Source organism: Schistosoma mansoni, chromosome W, assembly GCF_000237925.1.
Source record: "Schistosoma mansoni strain Puerto Rico chromosome W, complete genome".
NCBI classification, from domain to species: Eukaryota; Metazoa; Platyhelminthes; class Trematoda; order Strigeidida; family Schistosomatidae; genus Schistosoma; species Schistosoma mansoni.
In genome coordinates this window covers 11,809,442-11,821,278 of record NC_031502.1, presented here as the reverse complement: position 1 = coordinate 11,821,278, position 11,837 = coordinate 11,809,442, and the positions used below count along the sequence as shown (strand labels likewise).

Genomic DNA, 11,837 nt, shown 5'->3' with positions numbered 1-11,837 from the left:
GACTGAATTCATTTTGTCGTGCAAATTTTGTTGTTCTTTCATAGTTCAAAGCTGATAATAATGAGTTTAGTCGACTAACTGATTTAGATCGCTTTAGATTATGATTTTTATTTCCTTAAATTATACGTTTAAACGATATTGAGGTGTGATAAATTGAGTGAACTTATTGAAATAAGCCGAAAATGGATGATCGGTTACAAAGTATATATTTATGGCAAAATAAAAGACAATCAAATTTTCTAAATCTTAATGAAGCACACAAATAAGACTGTATTTCATTAGTGAGATCAACAGAGGTTTATTGCATCAATTAGCGTTGAACTGAAGCCCAGTAACAATGAACTATTGTTAATCTTTCCTAAAACTTATTAAGTAGTTTATTTTGAATTTAATGATGGTTGAGTTACATAAGAGAACTCTCTCAGTAATCTTTATAGTTTATTCTATTTCATGTTCGATTTTTATGAAAAAGAAACTACGTTTTCCTGAAGTAGTTAAAGTGCTTCGAATATTTTCTAACGAAATCCATTACAATGGTAACTGTTATATTCACAAGTACCTGTAGTGTACAGATATATACATCTACAGTTGACTGAACATTTGCTTGAATAAATTGGATAATGAATTTAAATAATAAGAAACAATTGCTTATCTAAACGGTTTGATGAGAAAATAATTCTGGCAAATACCGATATTATTGTTGTCAGGTATCAAGTGCATAGACTTAATGTTCCTACACATATGAATCATATATGTATCTGAAGGTCACTAGACAATTGTGACTGATTGCTCAGTTCATTATAATAATTAAGCTGAATGTATAATTGGTATTTATTGTCTATACAATAATCACGTATTTGAAGATAAGTGAAAAATGAGATTGACAAATTAATTTTATAAAGCGAAGGCATGAAAAAAAAACAGAAAAAAATATTACTCAACGTGTCTGTGTTTTTATTTCATGTTAAATGTGCTCAGTGATAATAATAATAATAATAGTGGTAATATAATTTACTACATCCACAATTTTGAATTAAACGAATAAATAGCTGATATTTTAATTCACAACTGAGTGACCACTAGGTAGTGAATAATGTTTTGATTTACTGCTCATGTTATGTTATGTATGTCAAGTACTTCTAAGTGCCAATCGAATTATGTTTATCAAGTTGCAATGTGACAGTTAGTCTAAATGACTCGACATCGTGTCTACGATGTTGAACTGAAAATGGTAGTTGAAAGCAGTGAGAAGTAAACTATGGACTCAGGTTTTGTACGTCTGTAGACGCATCAACAAGATGTACTGGAGGTTATACCTTGTGGGGACTGATTCCCTTAACGGATTTGATTTCATGTCAACCTATGATACAATCTGAAAGTTATCACTGAGTAATTCTAGCAGCAACTGACCGACTGTAGAACTGTGACGTATTAATAATCGATTGATCATTAAGTATCGAATCATATGTTAGTTTACTTATCGTTACTGTGTCAGACAGGACAGTAGGAAGGAGGTATGGATGTGTTTATTGAGAAATGTTACAAAATATTTACATAATACATATACATAGCCTTCAATTGTTCATTTGCATCTTCTGGTGTGTTCTGCAATCTGAAGTGCTTTATCGACTAGCCGTATTTCTGATACACCCAAACTCTTCACCCTGTGCGACAATGGTTGTAAATTCGACACCATGTTCTCCTACATACTACTTACAAACGTTCTTGTGAGTAGTGTCTGCTAAACAAGACAATAACTACTTACTTACTCAAGCCTGTTACCCTTCATGGAATAGCATAGGCCACTCACCAGCATTCTCCATCGAACTCTTTCCTAGGCAGTCCTTTCCAGTTCTTCTCTGTTGTTATTCAACCTTTTCAAGTCTACTTCAAATCCCGATGTAGTGTGTTCTTTGGCCTTCCTCTTTTCTGTTTCCCTTCAGGATTTCAAGTTAGTGCTCCCTTTGTGATGCAGTTTGTTGATTTCCCCAATGACTGTGTCCTATCCACTTCCAACGCCTTTTCCTAATTTCCTCATCATCAGGAAGTTAGTTTGTTCTCTCCCACAGTAGACTGTTGCTCATAGTATCCGGCCAGCGGGTATTGAGTATTTTACGTAGATAATTGTTTATAAATACTTATACTTTATTGATGATGGTTGCAGTAGTTCTCCAAGTTTCAGCTCCGTACAGTGGAACTATCTTGACATTCGTATTGAAGATTCTGACTTTGATGTTCGCTTGCAGACAGTCGTTTTGAGTTCCATATGTTCTTCAATTGTAGGAATGCTGTCCTTGCTTTGTCAATCCTCGCCTTCACATATGCATCAGATCCTCCTTGTTCATTGATGATTCTACCCAGGTACGTGAAATATTCCACCTCCTACAGAGCTCCATCAAATGTGATTGAGTTGGTGTTCTCTGTGTTGTGTTTGAGGACCTCACTTTTTCCTTTGTGTATGTTGAGGCCTACTGATGCAGAGGCTGCTGCTACACTAGTTGTTTTCATCTGCATTTGTTCGTGTGTATGGGGTAGAAGGGCCAGTTCATCTGCGAAGTTCAAACCTTCTAAAGACATCAATAAGAATGAATAAAATGTTTCAGTTGTGCTATTGTATGGTGACAATGTAATACTATCAAATGATTTTATTTAAATTTAACTCCTTAGTTTCCTGTTCTAATGAACTGTATAGTTTTTTTATCTAGAGAATACTGATTTCTGATCTGTATCCAGGGAAAAAATCAGTTGTTCATTATTTTCCAATATTTAGCGATCCATATAAACGATCATATAACTTATTGAACAAATAATAAAAAATCTTTTTATTGCTGGATACGGTTTACTCGCTAAAGTGAGATTCATATTCGTCAGGATTACTTGTTTGATACATAATTTCCTTCATATTGACCTTGACTATGTGAAACTAATGCTTGTAATTTGCTGGGACGGTTTCGAGAAGCACGATGAAGCCTTAAGAGGCCCTAAAGGAGCCGGAAAGATTCCATCTAATCAGAACCTGATAGAGCATTCTAGAATATCAACGTGGTATGCTACGATTGGACGATAGCACAACTCACCTCCTTGAGAATCGGCTGAACTACAGTGATGTCATAGCCAATACTAATCACTAAAAATACCCATATTTTTCTGTACGTTTTTGATTCTTACCCAATTATCACTTCTCCTGCTTTTTCTGTCTTCTAATTTGCGACTGTGGGGTTCTACGCGTTCAAAAGCCGTTGGTTTTATATCGTATTCTTCCATAATCAAGTAGTGAACGTAACAAAAACAAATCATTTTCATGGTCTCGTCTTCATTTTTTTATAAAGTTACATTGAGTAACGTTGGCAGACACATGCGATACATAGTTTTTTGTCCATGATCTCACCGTTTCGAGAATCAGAGATAGGAATTTGAACTATTTGGTCTTAACTCAGTAGTCTAAATGTAATTCCCTCACTGTGAAACCCATAGGTTTTGAGTTGGTTAACTTCTTGGTACGAACAACTGATTCCAGCAGTGAGATTAAATAGAAGTTCAGTACTGCTCTGTTTTAAATAAAACTCAACAAGATGCAAGCTTGCGACGAATCCAACTAACTAATGAATGATTCTCAGTAGTAGCTGTCAAACAGTTGCAGCTTTTGACAACTTAATCGCATAAAGAGTTTTCAGGCATGGATTAACCTTCAGGCACGAGTCAGTGAGTGTTTACACAAAACTAGACAGTTCTAAATCATAACTCAGTGGTTTAAATATTGACTCTTTAAATCATTATTCACTAAAAAAACTTGAAGTTGAAACAACTATATTACAATGATTCTCTAATTTAATAATCACCAATTTACCTAAATACGGGGCACAATTAATTGTAAATGATTCTTCCCAACATCCTCGTTACAAAGATAAGCATGTTAAGAACTGATCTGATTTATTCTGTTGAGTTATTCACAGCACTAAAATGAAATTTATCTTACATTTGGACTCATCATTAGTAAGAAATTTTTCGAAAATGTTCCATTATTGATAATTAAATCAGAAATACAAAGAGTACATAGACTTCACCAAACTTAATTTTATCTGGCGATTTGCTTAGTTGAGTAGTAATTCGAAAGTTCACAACAAATTATATATATATATCCACTGGCTTATGTTGGTTTTCAGTCACGGATTACAACCAATAATGCTCATTTAGAACTGCACTGAATACTCTATTGGGCTGTCAAGACAAAAGTTGATTTTGTGATTCATTGGTTCCTCTGGTTATTTTCTTCTTGAAATTTCACCTAATGCCATTATCGTCATGTAAAGCTAAGGAAACTTGTAGTCAATATTTATGTGTCACCTTAGAAGCAGACATCCACAACCGATTTCATCCCACTGTGTTTTCATGGTATAGAAACGAAACAATGAACATATGCTTCAGATCCTACAGTAGTTATGATCTACTGATTAATTATAACCTAGTGAGTCATCGCAGAAGGAGCGCATTTTTTAAAATGAGTGATTTGTAATTGGTTATAGCATCAGAAAAAGCCATTCTTCATGGTCGATGTTAACGCGAACAACTGAATGTCAAAATGAATCTCATGCCTCAATAATTTTTTCATAAATAAGCAACTTAGTTAACAAATCAAAATTTTTTATTCTTTTTACATCTGCATTGATATATCGAATAACTCACCTGAATAATTTTTTTTATATCTATCTTGTGTAAGATGCATTAAGCAACAGAATCACTGAACAGAATTATACCATTAAAAAAAATACCCTTTCCTATATTTTTAAGTGTAAAATGGACACAAACAAAAACATAATAAAGAGATATATTGGTGTTTTGTAATTAGCTCTGGAATATATTTTTCTGTTGATACCTGTGACCATATCCAATGACTGCAATAGGTCAATATTTCTCCTTTTATATACCAGTTTCAATCATGTAATTTCGATAATAACTATTATTATTTGTAAAATCTGTTTCTATTATCTAGGTTATACAGATGGTAAAATTTGTTTATATAAAACAAATTACTTTCAACCTATACTTGAATGGGATGTTACGTCATCAGTGCCAATAACAAATCTATCCAAAATAAAACTAACTAAAAATAAAAATGACACAGTAGTACCAGTTTCAAAATCAACATCAAAGATTTCAGTTAATTGTTCATTTGTTAGTATTCGTAAACTTGTTTGGTCAGCTACTCGTTCTTCAGTATTTTTCAGTTTGGATTCAAATAATCAAGTTATTTTATGGAATATTATAGACATATTCAACCTGAATAATAATTCTCTACATTTAAATAATACAAAATCCAGTTTGAAGAATGATTATATGATAAACGTGAACCCGAGTGATAAAAATATACTGTCTTGTCAAATTAATGATATTTGTATAAGTAAAATGCCTTGTTCGAGACATATTAACCGAATTTCATCATCCTCAATAGCATCGATTTCGACTCATTCATCGCCTTTAATCATTTTATTCTATCCGCATAAAATTAGCACATACTGGGTTAATTCCCGTTGGACAAATGAATCAGTGAACGAAAATACTTTATTAATGAAAACCTTCGATAGTTTCAGCAGTATCAGTTAACCTAAAATTTAATACTTTATACCTATGAATGTAATATTTTTTTTGGTTGGATACGTGATTTTGAGTATTTCTTCATGTTCCTATAGTTTTAATTCTATTACTCAGTTTTAAAAATTGAAATGAAATAAGCAGATGTACATAATACAGATTGCAGATGAATGAATCACTTTTTTTCTTTGAATACGGATCTATGCATATACATGGAACCACTTCTGTTAGGTATTCCCATAGTCCAAAAGATTTATATTTCAAGACCATATACTAGTGTTAAGTGATGACTGTGTCAACCATACTTTTCCAAACAATTTGAAGCGATGGTTTATTGTTCATGGGAAAGAAACAAACGTAGTATATACTTCTTCACTTTTAAGCTAAGAATACTTAATCGTCAAATACAGTTGAAATAAGCTGAACGAAGTTAAGGAGCGGCAGTTGTTAGTGTTTTCCAGTGAAAGGGATATCAGAAACGTACACCAGCCTTGTAAGGGCTTTCTAATCGAACACCATCGGTCGAGTAAGCACTTGTGACGAACTTTCACAGGTATTTTCAACCCCAAAACTATTTTCGTTCAAGTTATCCACTATCCCTTTATCCATTCAATTTCGTTGTGAATCTCCTCCTAGAATTCAATATTCCTTCACTTAATTATTCATATATTTATCTCCTATTAGATAATTTACTTATCTACTTGGAATACGCGGATGACATTGTTCTGTTTGGTAGAAACTTCGACACAATATTGAGTCTTCTAATAATCTTGAGCGCCCAAGACGAACACGCTTCTTACGCATATACTTCTCCATCTAAATGCAAACTTTTGTTCAAGGTCTGGACCAATGACAGAGAGGGTCGCAGTTGGGCATGTCGACTATTTCACTTATCTTAGATGTTTCGTCCGTCGTGATGGGTCGACGTTTGACGAAATCTCAATACGGATTTAGCTAGCACGATTGTCGCTCGTGGGCTTGCGTCACTTATAGAGTAGGAGAAGTATCTGTGTTTCAAGCAAAGAGTGAGTATAATACTCAACAGTGCGCTATGCTTTATTACATGGCTGTGAAACACGGTTTACAAAAGTGAAGAATAAGTGTAGAATGCGTGTTGCCAGTCACAGATGTCTCGAAATAATTGACCACGTGAGTGCGTCATGTTTGGGTTAGGTGTAGGGTTCTTGGTAAATGTGGGCAGTCAGTTGATGAAGTTATGGACCTTGATTAACTGAGGTGGTTGGCACAGGTGTGACGTTTGCCTAACAACCACCTAACCGAACGTGCACTGTTTGCTGGTGTAGAGATGTGTTGGAGGGAAGCTAGGAGTTGTTAAACCGAAATGTGTCACCAGTTCATGAAGTCATTAAATGTTGGTTGGCTCGAGCCACGCTGGTGGATGCAGACTACATGTTTTGGATCGGCTTGATGACTGTGATCAGTGATTGTAGATTTCGGATGAAGTTGTTGAGTACCGGTCGTAATGATGTAAATGAATTCACTCATTATCTTGAATTCCAGTATTTCTTTATACGTACATTTTCATTCTGTCTTTTCATACCATATTCTCAATGTAAATTATTTTCTATGACTATCTATCCAAGTACATTTTAAGTTTTGAGACATTTATTCCTTAAAACAAATATATTAAAACTATGCAAAAGACTTCTTTTAAAAGTTAGTTGAACGTATTTTTCTCTTGTCGGAAATATTTTGAAATGACATCAAAACTATTTATCACTTTTAACACTTCATACTATGTCTAGAAGGCACCTAGTCAGTTTGCATTTTATCCATAACAGTATTTTTAGGAAATGTCAAAATATTACGACAAATATTTAGAACCTTTGTCGAGCTGTAATTTAACTACTTACAAATAAGTTATTTTATAATCTATAAAGAACAAAATTTCAATTAAACCTGACAAACTACTAACTGATACACTTTGTTTAGGTCGGTGTTAAGGTAAATTATCGAATACCTATTCTTCTAATGTTTTAGGTATTTCATCTACAGAGAATTGACATAGGTGAACTTGATATTGTTTCTATGTTTTTGAATCTTTTTATTAATTTAAGTTTCATTATATTATTTGGTGATACATGAAAGAGATTGTTAGTTTATATCCCTTATGCATGGGAACGAAACAGTAGCTACACCAAAATATTTAACTGTTAACAACAGCGCATAATTTGAATGGGATTGTATATTTATGTGTATATATGAATACCTTTTGAAATGCGTGTGCTGATCTTTAATTAAATATATACCGCCAGGTTTAAACTATGCCCTTTTGGCAAACAGCTGTTATTATTCTTTTTTGCTGTTTTATTTCGTTTGTATTAAATAAAATGAACAAGGCCTCGATTACTTTCAGATGATAGGTGGTTAGAGGCGATCGACAAGAAACCCTAGACCGAGGTTTCATGCTATTTGAGGTTCCTCAGCAAAGTGTACCTCTAGTCTTGAGGGAACTGATTTTCTCTGGTGCATTAGGTTTCATATCATCCACCTGCGCAGCTGGATCTTTAGAATTTGGTCACCAATAAGAATGACTTTACCTACATAACATTGATCACTCTTGAGTGATCATTTAATTGTTCATATACTTCCATTTATTTAACTGGAACTCAAAGTGCTATAGGAATCCGTAGTTTGAAAAGTTTTTACATAAATAACTTCAAAAATATTATTGGGATGACGAGCCAACCTAAGTTAGACAAACATTTAAAATCAGAAAGCACTTGATAGCTGTTTCGTCCACAAACCCCTATATTGATAGTTTCAAAAATCTTAGTCAGCTCATATCTTATGTGGATACTTGCAGTCTTAGATAATGCATTCCCATCGGTTTGTCTTTTAATAACGCATCTAGAGTGTGAACACGAGGGTCACTGTATACCGTTAGTCTAGAAACTTAGTCCAATATGCATTGCGCAGTATGTTACCATCATTATAAGAATTTAATGTATTCTGAACTATATTAAACTGTTATGGGTGAAAAACGATTATTAATTATTTTCACAGTCTCGTAAAAGCAACTTTATTTCTCTTCTGTATTTCTGTAAAACTTAACCGTGTTTAGGGTAATATTTAATGGAACATGTGATACTGGACAGGTCCTCATTAAGAAATATCCAATGACTTATTCATATTCTAATCCAAGATTCTCATATTTCACAACAAAGCGATACTATTCACTCACTTATTCCAAATCTGATGGGCTATATTTGTTCACTTCAGCTAATTAATAGTACATCAGGATCCTTATTCAACTTTGTTATTGAGTTACTTACCCAACCTTGACTTGGCCAACTTCACAAGTTATAACTTCTCATTAGAATGATGGACAGTATGATTGATCAAGACATTTGAAGGTCCATGGTTCAGTTTTTTATGTGGTTATGAATGGACGCCCGTGAAAAGCCTTAAAAAACAGCTGAAGATGCAGCCAGTGTTCCGTGAACTTTAATAGGTTTCAAATCCATGTTACATCTTATGTATTAGCATTTTCGGTCTGAATATAAAAACCAGTTTAGAAGAAACTGTAGTTTACCTTGTTTAGTGTAATATTTTTGGATCTAATTAACAGCAGTATTAATTTTTGATCTGGAATGCAAATATATTTACATGATGACTTTGTTAATGTTTTGTAAATGGATGATAATATATTGTTTTAAAATTTATTCTTCTAGATCCATTTTTTATGTGTAAAATTTCAGTCAATGAACTAAATTGATCTCAAATGAAATATTAAAACAAACAAACAGTTCACATAAAATGTTATATTTTGACTTTCAGTACTTCATGAAATATACGCTTAGACATACGCATACAACAGAAAAATAAAGAAACATACTTGGAAATAAAAGATGAATTTTTTGTTTAATACCTAACAGCCTGATGACTTCATAACATTAAGGTTATCTTTATCTTATTTGTTATATCTAATGTGTTTGTATGATTATTTTCAGTGAACTTTATAACACGCACACACACACACATTACATTTTAGATGAAAGGACGGAAGTAAACTGAATTAAAAAGAAATAAATCGTGTCAGTTTGTCAGAGAGAAAAGCAAAATAAACTAAAAAATAAACCAAACATAATAATAACAGTGATAATTAATATGTACATTAAATTTATGCGTATACGTGTGCACTTGCGTAACATAATCGTTTACTGTGTTAGAAAATGAAAAAAAAAACTGGTAGAAAATTTATTATTCTTATTCTAGACTTTTCTTCACATAGTTTTTTTTCTTTATTACATTCGAAATATACTAGAATGAAAAGGTGGAAAGAAAAGAAGAGAACAACTGATAAAAGGTAGTTTACGCTGAACACTGGGTTGATATAGATAATAGTGCAAACAAAAAAAAACAATATCAAAGCAGATTGGAATACATTTGGTCAAGAAATGCATCCATTCGTATCTTCTGTGTTAGAATAAAACACCGTTTTTTATACATACATAAATATACATAAACATCTAGTCATTGTCACATAAATAAGCACAAAAGAGGCATACCACAAAGAAAAAGAATAGTAGAAATACACGTACAAGTAAATGAATATCCAACAGTAATAATATTGCTTTTATTAAAAACAAATACAAAGAGTAATAAGAGTATTCATATAAATCAGCCGTTACATACATAATATGGCTCTTAATTATTTAAAGACAAGAGTTCATTATTATCGAATTTCGTAGAGTGAAACTGTTTATTAACTATATTGGTAGCGTTTTAAAAATACTGACTGATTATTAGAAAGGGTAAGGATAGGAATAATTGATATGTTAATATTTATTGTTATTGTGTCATGGTGCACAATTATTATTCGATAGCCAGAGATCTGTTTACTTCAAAAGACGTTTGAAACTTAAAGAAAGACAATACACAAATTGTTTATAGTGGTAACTATTCTGTTTTGCAAGAAAAAAAATAAACTATTGACAACATTATCGTCATTACATCAAAGTAAAGTACACAATCATGGTGAATCACTTTGTATTTCGTGTACAACCATAAAGTCAAACAATAATTCAAGAAATAATCATCAAGGTAGCTAAAAATATTGATAAAATTTGAGTTCATAACAATTATATATAACACAATATTCCTCATTGTAATAAGATCATATACTTACTTATACTACATAAATCACTGTATGATTATTTCGGATCATCGGAAGTGTTCATTTGGGTCTGACTAGTTATGTAATAACCGTGTAATGTAACAGCCATAATAATCACTGTCAGTAACAATCCTGGCAAACATCAATTTTACATAACCAAATATTTTTCATGAATTATTAAGATATCTCTTTTGCATTTTAAAACTTATGTAGATAAGTTGAAGATGAAACAAAAGAAATAAATAAAAGATTATCATTAGAAATCCAGACACAAAATATTCATACTTGTTGCACAAGTTAGTGAATACAATATTTATTGAAATACATTAGTCTAGGCACAGAAAGAGTACAGCACTAGTGTTTATGTATATTATACACCAAGAAAAATATTGTAGAGAGAAGCTAAAAAGTAATTTTTTTCAATACAAACTTCATGTTCGATGTTCACTTGACAAACCATAATTATTGGTCTCAAAGTAATATTGGATCTATAAATGTATAAAATCACTTACAAAATTGTGCTGAAATCTAGAACAGTGAGTATTTATACAAGATATAGAGGAAATATTGAAAGTGACATTCACTAAACTGTATACACAACTACAAAACAGCCACTTTCACGTAGGGCTACTGTTCCTGGACGATTTCGATGGATAGTGAATAAAATGTAACCTGATATGACTACTTTAACGGAGCAGGTTTGCAATGAAATAGTATCACTTCAATAAAAATTTAAAAGGACATAGTCACTTCGTTTCAAAAAACGCGTAAACTAAATAAGCAAAAGATTTTGCTGGTTCCTTTAAACATAAATGAATGGACTGTGGATAAAACCACATAAGTCATTCAAGTTTTCACTATTAAAAACAACTTTGAGCACATCGATAGTAAATAAAAACGCCAAATAAAACATCTAACTAAGGGAGTCCAGTGATAGAAATTTACAATTTTGAACAGTAGACTGTGATACGTATTGACAAATTTCAGTGAATGAAGATCTAACTTGTATGGCACAAAATATTCATCAGATTTTTATGAAAAAGTATTATTGCACTTATTTACCTGACAAACAATACATGAAAATAAGCACACCACGCATATCTCAGGA

At 32.3% G+C, this 11,837-nt stretch overlaps 1 protein-coding gene across 1 annotated transcript; it reads left to right on the top strand.

Annotated features, from left to right (window-relative positions):
- Window positions 1-182: 182 nt before the first annotated feature.
- On the top strand, window positions 183-5,703 carry Smp_141840 (hypothetical protein; the record flags this gene model as incomplete). The annotated part of the gene is made up of 2 exons (XM_018788547.1): window positions 183-201; window positions 4,991-5,703. The coding sequence occupies 2 exons, from the start codon at window positions 183-185 to the stop codon at window positions 5,599-5,601; spliced, it is 630 nt and encodes a 209-aa protein (XP_018654079.1). The 3' UTR covers window positions 5,602-5,703.
- Window positions 5,704-11,837: the final 6,134 nt, after the last annotated feature.